This window comes from Anarrhichthys ocellatus, unplaced genomic scaffold, assembly GCF_004355925.1.
Source record: "Anarrhichthys ocellatus isolate YVR2014 unplaced genomic scaffold, GSC_Weel_1.0 scaffold7, whole genome shotgun sequence".
NCBI lineage: Eukaryota > Metazoa > Chordata > Actinopteri > Perciformes > Anarhichadidae > Anarrhichthys > Anarrhichthys ocellatus.
Window position 1 is genome coordinate 1893476 of NW_022280037.1, and position 15454 is coordinate 1908929.

The 15454-nt window shown below is 41.9% G+C and overlaps 2 protein-coding genes across 8 annotated transcripts in view; both read left to right on the forward strand.

Moving 5' to 3' along the window:
• The first annotated feature begins 240 nt into the window (after positions 1-240).
• spint1a (serine peptidase inhibitor, Kunitz type 1 a) lies at positions 241-7184 on the forward strand. 3 transcript variants are annotated; one of them, XM_031846968.1, is made up of 10 exons: positions 242-1135; positions 1569-1726; positions 1940-2081; positions 3594-3761; positions 3955-3996; positions 4104-4232; positions 4367-4417; positions 4581-4751; positions 5850-5900; positions 6146-7184. In XM_031846968.1, the coding sequence occupies exons 1-10, from the start codon at positions 730-732 to the stop codon at positions 6328-6330; spliced, it is 1503 nt and encodes a 500-aa protein (XP_031702828.1). In that variant the 5' UTR covers positions 242-729; the 3' UTR covers positions 6331-7184. The 3 variants fall into 3 exon arrangements, with proteins under 3 accessions (XP_031702829.1, XP_031702828.1, XP_031702830.1); XM_031846969.1 differs by lacking the exon at positions 4367-4417 and having other exon boundaries at positions 241-1135; XM_031846970.1 differs by lacking the exons at positions 4104-4232; positions 4367-4417.
• Positions 7185-8784: 1600 nt separating this feature from the next.
• LOC116383593 (pleckstrin homology domain-containing family G member 3) overlaps positions 8785-15454 on the forward strand; it is a 31981-nt gene continuing 25311 nt past the window's right edge. For 3 of the 5 annotated variants that reach the window (XM_031847550.1, XM_031847552.1, XM_031847554.1), the window contains exon 1: positions 8785-8977. In XM_031847550.1, coding sequence (XP_031703410.1) covers positions 8824-8977 — 154 coding nt within the window. In that variant the 5' untranslated portion in view covers positions 8785-8823. The other 2 variants (XM_031847555.1, XM_031847551.1) reach the window with 2 other exon arrangements.

Consider the following 15454-nt stretch of genomic DNA (forward strand, 5'->3'; position numbering starts at 1 on the left):
AGTTTTTGGGGTACACTAATAAAAAGTTTATCAACAATTAAAAAAACACAAAACCTGGGCTCTCGAGTGCGTCACAGTTACAAGTTAAAGAAATGTAAGTTCCTACCAGAGAAAAACGTCATCAAAAAGCACCCATGTTCTGAATTCATATCAGTGAAAAGATAAGGAAGAACAAGCTGAACAAGAAGAGTGTGTGCGAGCAGTTCAATCTCTATAAAAGGCCATACCCCCCTGTGACAATATGAAACAATCCTAATGTGGTAAATGACTTCATGTGTTAACAGCACAGTGCTTTACATTCACACTCACACAAAGCGCTGTCCTTGTTTTGTTTTGTTTGGCGATCATTTCACAGCCAGAAGGGAGTGGCATCTCGCGAGTGGAATTTCACTTCCTGTATGTCTCAGGTGAGTCACCTGGGCAATGTCGTCGATCGCTCAGGGTTTTTTTTTTTGTCGACATCAAACGTGTGAGTTTGAGAGTAGGAAAGGATCAAATCTGCCTGGAGAGCGTTTGTGGAAGCTTTGAAGCGTTTTCTGGATGCATAGCAGGAGCTGAAGCTTGATTTGAGAGAAGAAGCAAAGTGTTTTGCTACTTTGCGGCCTAACAATTAATTGAAGAAAAAAAAACTGCCTTTGTTGGTGTTTTTATTCGCTACTGTCGTAACAGGCGATCTCTGGATTTTTTATTTATTTTTATCTGTGTGGAAATCTTCACAGGGCCTATAAAATGACTTTACCCCTTAGAGGGCAGTGGGGCGCGTGTGCGCTCCTGCTCCTGGTGCTACTTGACTCCACTTGCGGGCAGCTTGGTGAGACGTGCATAGCCCGATTCAAGAAGGGTCAGGAGGATTTTGTCCTCGATGTCGACGACTCCGTGAAAGACGGAGCGACGTTCATTTCGTCGCCTAATCTGCATCGATCCAAGGACTGCGTGGCCTCCTGCTGCAAAGAGCCGAAGTGCAATGTCGCATTCATGGAGAGAGGAGCCGAGGAAGGCAGAGTCAACTCCTGCTTTCTATTTGATTGTCTGTACAAGAAGAAATACGCCTGCCGCTTTGTCAGGAAGACGGGATACATCAATTACATCCTGGACTCCGTTTATGAGAGCCATCTTGCAGTGGATGTTTCCCAAAGTAAGACGAAAACTCTTTTTTTTTTTTTTTTTTTAAATAAAAAATATCCATGTAGAGATGCATGTTACGGTTTGGGCCCCTTACATTATGAAAGGGATCGTACAGTGTGATGAATATAGTCATTATGTCCTACATTCCTCCTTTGGGCTTACATCTACAAAGAGAAACAGCTGTAACGTGTAAATTGACCTCTATAGGGCTCATTTTCAGGGGGTCGGATCATTTCTTAAAAACTTTTTTAAAAACACACTTTGTAATGTGGATTTGTGAGTCCACAGGCACATGGCAGAAACCCTCAGTATGCATGTTCACACACGCCAGGTCGTTATGGCCCTGAGTATAGAGTATTTAGGTTTCCTGTCAGTCCAGGTGTGACTCTTAACTGTATTTGGATCTGTAATATTTGCTCACCTATCCCATGGTCTCTCTCCAGATGAAGGCGACCAACCCCCGGTGGCCGATGGAGGCCAGGATCTTGTAGTCCAGCCTCAGGACACCGTGACATTGAACGGCTTTCAGAGCAAAGATGACCAGGGGATTGTATCTTTCAAGTGGCAAATGCTCACCAGTTATCCTTATGCTGTCATTGAGGTGAGTAAACACAGTAAAGCAAACATGATCTCGCCTAAGTTCTTTGTAAGAGTTTGACATACTCTTGAACTGTTAGTAATCCTGCTTCTGTGTGTCTGATATTCCTTTTAAATGTCCAGTGTAATGCTATTTATTTGTGTCGGTCGCTAAATTGAAAGTCAACTGATCATATTTGTGGATAATAAGAAAACCCTGTCTATTCATGGCGTGTAGAAAACCACCTATGACGACCAGTTTAGCGTGTCCAATCTGACATCTGGGGTGTACAAGTTCCAGCTAACGGTCACAGACGCCATCGGCCAGGCAGACTCAACCAAGGTCACCGTGCTGGTCCTGACTCCTGAGCAATCTGACCGTGAGTATCTAGACTGAGCCTCAGCACGATCTGAACATATTCATTCATAAAGGACATCTCTTTTAGTCATAGTTTTCTACGGTTAAGAGAGGATGGTTCTTGGATTTTTGAATTGCATTGTTAAATTCCATAAACCTTTACATTTTAGTCAAATTATTGATATGGTGTTATTTACACAATCAAATCAAATCTAAAAAAAACGGTTGTCACTGGTGTTATGTCATTGCTGAGTGTTTTAGTTTGTTTGCGGTTTGGTTGGTATTTGCTGATCAAACATGTCACAGCATGCTCACCTAATTCCTATGGAACCAAATGACGAAACAGCGTGAAGATGGAGCGATAAAAGCTCATGTTATTTGAAGATTAGACCAGATTAGTCTCCTGTAAGGGTGAAACTGTTGGTAGGAAAATACAGAATAAAGTCATCCATGATGTGGCAAGACATTTTAGTAAAAGTAATCTGTTTTTATAACATCAAGTATCGGTGTCGCTTCCCTTTAAAGACAACAAAGACAGCCGCGGTGAAGCTCTCTTGGCACATTTTGTTTCTCCTGTAAACGGAAGTGAGTAGTGCAGTTGGCTTTTACTGCTTCCCTGGTACTGTCCCACTCTCTCCACCCCCGACTCATCAAAACCTGTCTGTCTGGTTTCAGCTCGTGTTACACAAACAACATTTCAACCACCTCTGTAATCCTTCTCCGTATCGACGACAAGATTTCTCATTCAAGAGTTCTTTAGACTCATTAGCTGTATATGTTGCAGCTTGTTGGTTGATCGACTGAAGGACAAGAAAACACTTTTAACCTTTCAGTGGCTCAGTTACTGATTAACAGCCTGTGTCCTGAATAGTGAGTAATTGTGCTTTGGTGGATTATGCATGGGCATAGGCAGAGACTACATGTCAATGCTGCCACATTTACACCACAATAATGAATGAATGAATGAATGGATTGAATACCAACTAAACCCATTCATGAAGGACAATCAGACATGAGACCTTGGTGATGAAGGTGTAACTTACAGTTCCTGGTTTAATTCTGCAGTCGGCATGTAATGTCTTGAAATGACTGTAATGCACGTGAGCACTCTGGTTAGACTTCGACTATGTGTCATGACATAGACCACATGCAGACAACTTGCGTCGCCTTATGTAACCTCAGTGTCTATAGGAAACACTGCAACTCTTTCTCTGCCTTCCTCTATCAAAGACGGCTGCACATGTAATTATGTGTCTGTCTGCTCATGAGACTGACACCGAAAGTAGGAAGTGGTGGCGGCGGCTATGAGATGATCACAAGTGTTACATTGTTATGAGTCTCATGAAGTCGTCTTATACATTAAATCTGTTCTCTCCAGCCTTTGGGGCGATTACTGTGCTGGACTACATAAGACAACTTTGATCATTTATAACTATATTTCGATTATATCATTAACTCTCAAACTTCTTACTTACTCAAGTGACTATTATGAACTGTGAATCCAACCTAATCCTTTTATTTTGTTCCCCTCCAGACCACTGTATGGCTCCGAAGAAGGTCGGGTGGTGTCGTGGTGCCTACCCTCGCTGGCATTACAATGCCGCCTCTGAACAGTGTGAGGAGTTCACATTTGGGGGCTGCAACGAGAATTTAAACAACTATGTCACCAAGGAGGAGTGCATCAACGCCTGCTCCGGCTTAGGTATCTGTGCTATGAGCTTTTATACTTGAAGTATCTTGGTTCAATCTGAACAAAACAAAATACCTTTTTACTTTTTTTGGGGGGGGGTTATGTACGAGACCCCCTCTTCGCTAGGCCAGTAACTTCCTTGAGTCTTCAATTCATTTTCAACAAGTGACTGAATTTTAATCTAATTTGGTTGTTTTTCTTTCAGAAAAAGATGGTAAATCCGGCAGAGGTTTGCCGATTCCTGAAGGTAGGTGAACTCTGCCAAGTATTTTACCTTCTGACACAATTTCCTCTACTCCATTAAACGGTTGATATTGCAAAGGGGACAATTCCCTCTGTGTTTGTGGGCCACAGGAGAAAAATGCGGTGCTACATGTGCAGAAGGGGAATTCACCTGTGCAAACGGCTGCTGTTTGCCGGGTCTGGAATGTGACTCGGCTCCACAGTGTAGCGACGGCTCAGATAAGCAGACATGCGAGCAATGTGAGCAGTGACTATTCAAACTAGGTGTCATTTTCATACAGGCTCATGCAAATATAAATGCAGCAATGATTTAAAAAAAAACAAGTTTCCATGAAAGATATTCTAATTTAAATTATGTCCTGTGTGCTTATTAGTGAGCAACGGTTTTAGGATTCTGCAGACGATTCCAGTGAATGAACAAAAAGGTTATTTTTTTTTAAATTCTTTTTTTGTTGTTTATGCTTTCCAAACCTTTGGGCATGATGATTTTTGTCACTTAGAATTTGTTGTTATTGTATGCTCTTGCCATCTGTTAATACTCGACTACCTAGAGTCTCACCTCACCTGTCCATTTATTGTTGTTCACAGTGCATTGCACAGAGCTTCCTGACACCGGAAACTGCCGGGACAGTCTCACCAGGTGGTACTACGACGCCCTCCAAAAGAGCTGCTTCCGCTTCAACTACGGTGGCTGCCACGGAAATGACAACAGATTTGACTCTAAGGACTCCTGTGTTAAATATTGCTATGGGGTAACAGGTGGGTTGTTACTAACATTAAGATTTTTACAGATATTTGCGTACTGGTAGAATAACATCCTTTTTGTACAACTAAGATATACATTGTACAAAATCACAGAATACTGCACATCCCTAATATCTTTCACACAGTCACTAGCCAATCTCTTTTACTGCTGTCTCACTGGTTTCCAGCACCTTCCACTGCCTCAGCCTCAGATTGTTGGGAACAAATATAAATGAGAACTTTGAATTTTTCATTTGTCAGAAAGTTCTGCTACTTCTGTTAATGTCCAAAACTGAAATGAAACTACTACAACATTTTAAAATGTGATAGTTACTCGCACGTTTTCTTGCACTTACTATTATTATTTGTGAATAAATGTTTTCAATTTGAATAATGAATACTGCTGGACATAGTAGACTAAGCTTTTAAATGACATTTTAGTGACAAATAATTAAAAAAACGATTTTAGAGACCCCCGTATAACTTAGCTGTTTAGGCTTTCAGGGGGTCTCAAGTCTCAATCAAGAGTTCTCGGGGGGTCCAAGCCCCCTTGTATTTTGCACACTGCTTAAATTTCAATAAATGGGGGGAAAAATGACTACACGTAATAGGAAACCGGATTTTACTGTTTGATTTAATCTCACCGCTCTCATTGGCATCATGTTCAGTCCCAGTAGGCAGCTGGGAGCGTTTAGCTGCTAAAGAGCCAGAAAACACACCTCAACGAACTCTCTGCGGTCACTTTGCATTGTGGTTAAAGTAGGTGCCAGGTTTTGCCAAGGAAGAACAATAAAATACTTTTAAAAAAGGAATAAATTACTAGCTGCCTCAATTTTCATAATTCATCTTTTATTGTTATTTTTACTGTCCATTGTGAGTTCTACAATGTTTTAGAGTATAATGCGAAAACACTGGAGTACTCTTTAAAAGTAAGGCAGTGTTCATGGCCTGTTTCCGCTGCCTTCAAGTGGCCATAAATATTATTACATGTATTATTTCCCCTCATTGCAAGAGTCCAGATTTCTGTTTAATTAAGAAACTTTTTTCAGGTTTTGTTTGTCACATACAACATAAGAAGTCTAAAACCATATCCTATCTTTATCTTTATTTCAGAAAAGGACATGTTTGCAAGAGCTGATAAAAGAGTGACCGAAGGCCATACAGGTATGTTCTCCTTTTATTGTTTCATTCTAGACTAAAAAAGAAGTTTAAATAATACCTCCCTATAAAAACTATGCCACTCCATCAGCTTTGACTTCCTTTTTCTTGCTATTCAGCGGTATTGTCAAAGCTCCAGAGCACTTTTCCAGTTCACCGAGTTGCTGAGAGCACCATTTTCTTTTGTGACGCAGCCTTTCACGTAGTGTTCTCAATTGCCTTTTTAAAATGTGTTTTAATTTATTTAACAGGTATTGTAGCTATAGCTGTCCTCTTGGGTGTCGCTATCTTCGTTTTACTATGCCTCCTGGTGTACTGCCTCATGAAGGGAAAGAAGAAGTCTTCACAGCACCAGCGTGTGCCCGTCAACACTGTGCCGGTCAGCTTGGAGGACAGAGAGCGCCTAGTCTACAACAGCACCACCAAGCCCATATGATTCTCCAGTCCTCACCTTTGACCACCATTTTGGTTGTGAGTTACACTGGTTGTTAGAGACAGTTGTTGTACACTGAACAAACAATGTCCACTGACTGAGTTTGAATGCTGAAGGGGATGTGTTTTTATTTCGTAAGGGTGATGTACATAGAAGGCAGAACGTCTTCAGTGATGATGAAATGTGACGGGTTATATTTTGACTTTTAGCTTGTTTTTAATGCAGTGGCCTGTTAAAATGAATGGTTGGATAACAGTTAGAATTGAAGGATTGTCATTAGTTTGAATGTAGATTGTCACTGGATGTCATTGGATCAGGTTAAAATCCTAAATATTTTCTACTTTTGTTTTATCTGCATCTGATTGTTCTTAGTGAACAGCTCTTTATGAAATAAAGTCATTTCAAAAGTTAGATCCCGAGTTGTCACTCGGTTCACATTGGTCCGTTACTTAAAAGTAAGAGTCTAGCTTCCCATGCGTCCCTTTAAAGAGCTGTGGGGATGTTTGTGGATATGTAATGGTATAAGGAGAACCCTTCAACTTCCTAAAATCCTGCCCTGCCAGCTTCTTCACTCTGTCAAATGTATTTTTATCCTGTTTATAAACCATTGTTACGTTGGATTACACATACACGCGTAATGTTGTACATAATCTTAGAATTTTGAGAAAGTAATATTTTACTTGAGAAAGTTATTTTGTCACTGATTTTTCAGAACGAGCACAATGCCTTCATTAAATAATACTCATTAATACCTTTAGAAATACTCCTTGCTGTGTGTTTGTACATGACATTATATAGGTTTCTGTAACTTTAGCAGTATCATATTGTTTATACTAAATAAATATATGAAATCAAAATATACTTGGGAGTGGGGTTTTTTCTGACTTTTTAACCAACCTCCATTTCTTTCTGTAACACAGGTACTGTCCAATCTCCTCATAGGCCAGATAATACGCCGGTTGTATTTTTAATTTCAGGTTAAGCTTTTACAGAATATTTTATTATATACATTAATATTATTGAAAATTTTGTACCTAGAATAATAATTCTCTCCAGCAAAAACCTAGTCTGTTGCCATAATTAACTTAATAAACTGCAGCCTCTGAGGACACAACAATGGCGTCTAAGAGCCATTTAGTGACTATAATCGCTGTGATCTTGTATTATGACGTTCTCCAATATACAACATATTACGCCTATACCTGTAATAGAGTGCATCTCTGAATAACAAATTATCATGCACTGTAAAATCCTTAAAGTTTTGAAAATACAGTTGCAGACATTTTCCAAATGCCATTCTTTCTAGATGTATAATCCAGTGATACCTACACACTGGGCAGAGACATTGCTCTTTATTACCAGCAGGTGGCGACATTGGTTTATTATATATTCAACTCGGCAGCACTGTGCAGATACATCAGTTTAATATGGGCTACACAAATTATTTCTTTGATTTTGAAATCATTTTCTGAATTAGAATCATTGGGATAGCGCAGCTTTGAGGGAATAAAGCTGCACATTGTAGGCCTACTGGAGCGAGTTCATTTTATAAGACTGTAGCCTATCTGTGACAATAGGAGCTGCATTTTCACATTGTGTTGACTCTTTCAGTGAAGTCGTCCAGCATATTGCTTTCTTCACAGCCTTTATGGGGTCAGAGAGGGGGTTGTGCAAAGCAAACGCGCCCCTCTCTATTTAATCATCCACACATAAATTAGCAACCACCCAATTGATTCACTGAAGCATCCTTTGTGAGACCCCCAGTCGACTGACCTGACCGTCATAAATGTAATTGGCGGAGTTACAATTGGTTATGTCCTTTCACACGCCTGTCATTGGATTGGAAACATATTCGTCCACGAGTGGAAGTAAAGAAACCTTAAAGAGAAAACAATCTGGTTGTTTAAGTCATTTTGAAACTGTCTAATACCGAACGAAATGACCAAACTATGCAGGCCAGATGTTAAGATGTGTGGGAATACCTCTGACACTAACCAAACAGACACTGGCCTGTCAAAAACAGGCGGGCCTTTGTTACATTCAAGAACTCCTCGTAAATTACAGACTCTTAAGACAGGTGGCCTTTCATTGATAGTTTTCTTGCTCATCTTAAAACAAGCCTTCTCAAAAATAAACAACTACATATATACGACTATATGGTATATACAAAGTGTTTTAGAAGTGTTAATTCTGTGCACTTTTGTTTATTTTGTTGGGAAGTGACAACTGTGAACCAAACAACAAAATGCATCCTATAGCAACAGCAGTTTTAATGTGACCAATATTTTTAATTCACTTGGAGGCTCACATGGGGCAATAACATGCATTTTGTTATCACCTGCAGCTGACATGAGCGAGAACCAGAGGATATTCTCATTGGTGTTGCGGTGTAGCGGACTAATTGCAATATTTCCGACGGGTCCTGAACGCAGCATCCGTTTTTCGCAGTTGTGCAGAGATGCAGCAGTGTTTGGGAGTTGGACGCAGTACAAGCTGATGACCTGCGCTGGGACGTGTGTGTCTGAGCGGATTTTAACATGTGAGAAAACAACAACTATCAGAGCAACTTCAAGATTTACACCAAGGAAGTGCACAGAAAAGTTTTTACCGGGGACAAAAGTCGTCGGGAGGAAAGAAGTTGGCGAATTCGGTACGTGAACTGCTTTGGACAACTTTACCAAATGTTAGCAAACTCAACTGTAGCTGTGACGCCAGTTAAGCTACACGTGACAAGAATGCATCTTCTGTGTTTATCATGTTGATATTGATAGTTTGTTTTTAAGGGCTGTTTAGAAACACTGGGCATTTTGTTCGCCTTGTCAGGCGCGTGTTGATCTGCCGTAAGAAAAAGGAACAAGGGTTTGAGTTGACCAACTTATACCAGCAATAACATTGCTCCATTTCAGCGGAACGAACCAATAAAACAGCCACACAGAGAGTGTCAACTACAAAACATCTGTGTGTGTGTGTAATCGGGCTTATGAGTTCAGCCAAGAGACCGTTTTGAGTTCAACATAAATACAACACTTCAACACATTCCTGATGATGAACTCCTCTGCCTTTGGACGTTGCATTACCTGGAGGTGTTGCATACCGATTTTAGGTACATTTCACAACCTGCAAGATATACTGCGAGCCCTGAAGTGGGCAGGAGTTTCAGTCAGATAAGTAGTGTTTGTCTTTGAAACAGAACACTCTCTGTTGAGTGAACTTTGATCAGCTGCTGGTGACTCTGTTTTTTTTAAAGATTTTTTTCCACTGAAGCATCGATGTCAGATTTAACTTGCGAGACTGAATAACCTCCATGCTGCCGTTGAATCATTTGTCATTTCCTCTTTCTCTGCATCCCATTGCCCTCCTCCTATGCCCTCCTCCTATGGTGCCCCATGCAATCCTAATTGTTTTTTTTCTAATGAGCACCCCAGTGAGACACAGTGAGGTTTCAAATGCAGGCTGTTCATAGGTCAATGACTTCCCCCACCAGCTGTTGGAGAAGAATGGGACAGAATCAATCAGTTACCAGTGAAAAGTTCCATCTTCCACTCCTTTGACCTCACTTGACCTTTTAGACAATAACGTCTCAACATAATTTGAGATAAATGTTGCCTCAATGCGATGAACGGCGCTCTCTTCCAGGTGGTCCAGACAGGAAACTGCCTAAGTGTGTCTTGGATCTCAGAGCTGGCACTTTCTTCCTTCTTTCCGAGTCTTGGTATGCTGAAGCTGTGTGAATGCAGACCTGGTTTCATCGATGGAGATCTTATGACTTTTTAAAAACCTGCTCTTGAGCTTTTCATTAGTCACCTCCTTTGTCATTTTGTGGTTGAGAGCTTATTGAGAAGTTAGATTTACATCTCATGGGACCATACAGTTCCAGCTAGTTACAGCTAGGATTATGTTGTGAGAGTTAAATAACAACTTTGTGTTTGTTTGAAAGTGATGAGTTTGTGCCATAATTGATTTAACATTCCAGACGCTCAAGGAAGGCCAGACACTATGTTTTTGTTATTACCATCTTGACAAGCCCCCACAAAGGCACAAGGGAGCCGTTTGCTTGCAGATGTGGTGTCATGCACCTTTAAATGGGTATACACTCCAATTCTATTTGAAGACTTGCTGTCTTATTTTACCCAGCAGCCCTCTACTCTCCCCTCCAAACACTGCAGGACATTATGGAGGACTACGTACCCTCTGGTTGTCTACCATTTATAATTGCGAAGAGCTGGAAGTCTTCACTTGTCATTTGTCACTTAAGATGGCACTTTCCAACCTTATTTGCCAGGTATGCATTCTGTGTGTTTATACGTCATTGACTGGAAGGTGAAAATGGCTTTTTCTCCTTTTTCAGCACAGCGGGGAATGATTATTCCTCCATTAAGGGCTATTTTGGCCGGTTTCTACGTGCACCATATGGGCAAAACTGCCCTCTGGGTGTTCATTTGGATGTATCGCTTATCGCCACATCTCAGCAGCATGCTCAAAAACGCAGCGCACTAAAATGAGAGGCTCATATGTTGTGTGTCTGGGGGAAGTCACGCGTTAGGACAGCTCTTTTGTGGAAGCTGTGGATTTGATTGAGGTGAAGAGAGACCGTAAGGGTTTATTGTTGTCCCCCAGTGAATGAAAAGCTGTTGGTCTCTTGAGGCCTGTGTGTCAGGGGGACAAACTGCAGGAGTAATGTGGGAAAGAGGGCAACAACAGAAAGGCTGTTTGTCAGGGGATATTTTCTGCCGGGGTGAGAGAGAGAGAGAGAGGTCTTGCATAGCACCAGAGCTGAAATAATGAAAAAGTCTATTTCAATCAGCCTGTAGGACCTTGAAACGTCTGCCTGCCGTGCCAGGTTGAGTCTTATTTGTTCTGAGCGTAAACATCCGTCCTGAGTGATGGCGTCTTGAAGAAACCCGCACCACTATGTCTGACTGATGACACCCCAGGGGGCTTATGTCATACTTCCAGATTCCCGTGGGCCTAGTCGGGGCAGACGGTGAATGCAACGTGATCCGGTAGGTCTCCGACTGTGAGAGCGAAGCGCAGCCAGAATACTCTGGACTATTTTTAGCTTCTCCTCCCATTAACTTGCTCCGCATGAGGAGACATCAATCTGAGCTGTTAACTGTTGCACAGACGGCTGATTAATTTCCTTTTTTTTTTGGATTCAGACGCTGGATCAAAACGGCCTGCTATCAGTTGTGAGCATCAACAGTTGACAATAGGGCAGCTGGTGGATGGGAGGTTGGTTTTTTTAAGATTTAAATGTAAATGCAGTCCATATATTTGCCTTCAATAAAGCTTTTATTTGGTTAAATATGTCACAATCCTCACTGACTTGTCTGTGCCCCCTATAATCCTTCCTGAAGAGACAGAGAAAGTGGCATGTCTCCCTCAGAGCATAAGTCTGGTTTCGTCTTTGCTTCAGTGGTTTCACTTCTCTCGTAACCATGACAGGCTGCCAATGGTGAAAAATACTCCAGATAGTCATCATCCCCCCCAAGGACTCTTCTCCTTTAACATGTTAGGCCTAAGGTCTTGGTTCAAGGTATGTTTCTCTGTGTGTATTATCCCAGCGTGAGGATTTTAACACATTTGTGGAGATGACTCGGTATAAACGTTCTCCTTTTTTTTTTTTTGGTATGAGTGCTGTATCTTGACCAGCAACTTAATTATCACTTTGCTGTGTTTTAAAGAAAGGAATTCAGGCTTTGACTGCCTGGATCAGTGTCAAAGCCTGGCGATTAGAGGAACAAGGATGTTTATCAGCCCATCTGAAGAAGTGATCCATTGCAGGTCTTGCTTTTAATAACCATCAGATTGGCTCTTAGCATCTGTCTTCAATTAAGGGGAGAATTGCAGATTCCCATGCGGCCAGTTCATGCCGCGGGTAACGCAGTCGTCAGCTGTGGGAGCCAAATGCTCTCCATTTGAGTGAAATGGCTGCTATTTCAAGGACAGGTGGTCAGCTTGGCATGAATGTTAGCCTGTAGGTAGTGTTTGCTTTAGGATTTGAAATCTGGCTGTACCCCCTCCCTAGAAAAACAAGGATTTGGAATTGCCATATGTCAGCAAACAGGAGGTGAAAGGTAATGAGTTACGATTGTTGAATTCTGTCCAGATGTGTTAATATTGTGGGTTACACTGCTAGACATTTTCACTCTCTCCACCCGTCTAGGTTTTGAGCCCATTATAGGCTTGCCTCTCATTGACCAGAGACAGATTCGTTTTGGTCTGGTCATAGAGTGGGGTTAGCTCATAAACTCATAGTAGTTGGGATTAACAGAGGATTTTTTTTTTAGTTCGCTGTTCACTGAAACAAGTTCAGAGCCTGACCCTCGACATGAACACTACTCCTGCAGGCTTCACAAACTAGCTCACCACTTGAAAATCAATTGGTCAACGGCTGTTTGAGGAGGCTTCATTCTACTGGAATGTTGTTGTAGCAGTGCTGCATTGACTGAGCATAAATCTGTGCATCTTACACCATTTGTTTGCTCTCAAATATAGATGTCAGTCAGATCCACGTTGAAGGCAAAACAGATCAAAATGTCGGGTAGTTAGGGTAATTCTTTCACCAACTGTAAATATCATGAAACTATAGAAATGAATGATGACTTATGAGTCCAAAGAAGAACCTGCATTCATTTTGTGGATAAGATTTTCTTTGCGACGAACAAAATAATAATAATATTTCTATGGCTGCTGACTTTCTTGTCCAGTAAACAAGCTGTACTTGAGTCCAGGCTAGAGCTGCAGGGACCCTACAGTGAAGCAGTGATCTTAATGTGTGGATCCAGCTTTGTGACTTTCCTCCTTGCATTCCTGCACATCTTAATTGGCGAACCTCCTGGCAGTGGTCTTAGCTCGGCCTCGGCTTGCCCGGCTGTCAGCTCGGCACAGTGGCCAGCAAGCGTGCTATGAACAATGCCCATCCTAATCCCTGAAGAATTCCTGCTCCTCTGATCTAGCTGGCTGGAGAATGTAATGTTTAAAAGGCCGGGGGCTCACTAGGAATCACAGGGAGAGAAGTTCTCATGCGCAGTCTTTCATGTTAATTTGTTGTAAGGAGCCAGAGAGGCAGTGATGTGAGAAACTGGCAGCACAGTGACTCTGAGGGGACATGCCGCATCATTAACGGCACCGCAGCCTGGCATGAGGGATTAAAAAATACTTGCCACCCGGGGTGAACCTGTACTCTCACCGGACCGTCGCATCGATGACGAGAGACTTGTTTTGATGCGACATGGATTTATTTGTAACACTTATGAAAACAAATGTATAAAAGCAAGTTTTTATGAAATGTACTTGTTTTTGTTGGGCTCCTCTGTTTCATTTGTCAGTAATTTTATGCAGCGGACATTCATATTTATTGTAGTGGCTTTTCATAAATCAATTTGTAATGCTGTTTTTGAGAAACACATCAATTAAAGATGCATCATTGATGTGTATATAGCTCAATAGGCAGGTTCTTAAATGTCAAATCTTTACCATGTTAAGTTAGACTGTTGTCTAACCCTCCGGCCCTTTCTCTACGGATTAGTATGAGCTCATGTCGCTGTTGCCTCCACTTTGCATACATACTTCAGCCCCAGCTTTGTGGAAAGCGATTATGGCGATCACGGTTACAATGATCGACCGCTTATGGTAACCAATTAGTCCGCTTACAATGTTCAGTGTACTCAGGCGTAGTAGCCAATTTGCACTATTGATGGGAAAAAACAGGCAAAATACTGTTTCAGGCTATAGCCTCATTATAATTTTAACTTCAGTAAACTATATTTTATATACAGTACAGTACTCATTGTACTATGGTGTTAATCTGTGCAGTAATTTGCGAAAGCGTTTGAAACAGCTCTACTGTATTTTAAAACAATCGATACAATTCAAACTATAAATATAAGAAAGTCACTTAGATTATAATCTGCACGAGACCTGAAGAAAAACACAAAAATGTTTATAATAATCATCTTCTTATAGTGTTCAGTTTGACCCAGACAGACGTGATCACTATAAAAGTTTTCCACTGTATTGAGCCAATGCAGAGCAGGGCTCACTTGACAAAAGAACTGAAAACTCAGGAAGACTAACATAAAGTAAAGAAACATTAGGCGTTCTTCAATAAGAACCCACCAAGAAAGAAAAACATTGCCACGTGATATGTACTGTAAGCCCGGGCATGAAGTGCCTGAATCCTGTTTGACCCTTCATGGTTTGTTTTGTCAGCTCCAGAGGCCTGAGTGCCATGCCAGAGGGGTCCCATTCTGCTCTCCACCAGGACCCAATGGGGGAAGGTGAGATCAATGCAATTACATTGAGTATGACCCATGCTCCTGTAATTGCCGCTCATGAATTGACAGGTCTTATAACATGGAGTTTTAATAAGTCGGGTTATTCCTAATGGTATATCGGTGTACTAACATAACACAGAAGTACAGCAGAGGTAAACAGACGAAATGCTGGGACTGGAGGAATAGAGGAAATGTAGAGGCTTGAGCTGAGAGAGCAGTGAACTCCCCTCCTACAGTCCAGACTGGCAGAGAGGCTCTTTGTGTGGCGGTGGAGCTCGGCCAACCCCTTCCATACAGCTGAAACCCCCGAGCACTTGCACATCAACCCAGAATGTGTCAGAATCCCCGACAGCCTGGTCGGTCGAGCCAGCGGTGCTGACCTTGTATGCTGGGGACCACTCGAGTTACATATTATTTTAGTGTTGATTATCTTCAGTCACAGAGCCACTGCATTGACACAGGGCCTCTTTGTATCTGGTTGCCTGCTCTGTCCCTCAACCCCCCCTTCTCTACTGAACACATTTTGCGCTGGGCCTCCACTTTGGCTGAAGAATACCAGTGTGTCAATGGTTCCCTTTTTCCTCCTCGCCTGTCCCTTTGGTTGAGCTTTGGCCAGAGGAGGCTTTTGGCTGGGGGAGACGTTTGCCGCCCTCGTGTGTCTCTATTTCCTCAAAAGGCCACTCTGCACCGACTGCACGTTCTCACAGCTCACTTTGCGGCTCAGATATCCTGTAAGAAATCATTTTGGCATGACAGAACTCCAACCTGCAGTTTAAACATTTTCAGACTGATTTTATTTGAGTTAAAGTGTGACTGACACCAGGGGGGGTTGAGGGACAGAGCACCAG

Coding starts and splice junctions, on each gene's coding strand:
- spint1a (XM_031846968.1), top strand. CDS start 730: ATGACTTTACCCCTTAGAGGGCAGTGGGGCGCGTGTGCGCTCCTGCTC. Junction 2,082..3,593: donor GACTCCTGAGCAATCTGACC/GTGAGTATCTAG, acceptor GTTCCCCTCCAG/ACCACTGTATGGCTCCGAAG. Junction 4,418..4,580: donor TCCAGTGAATGAACAAAAAG/GTTATTTTTTTT, acceptor TGTTGTTCACAG/TGCATTGCACAGAGCTTCCT.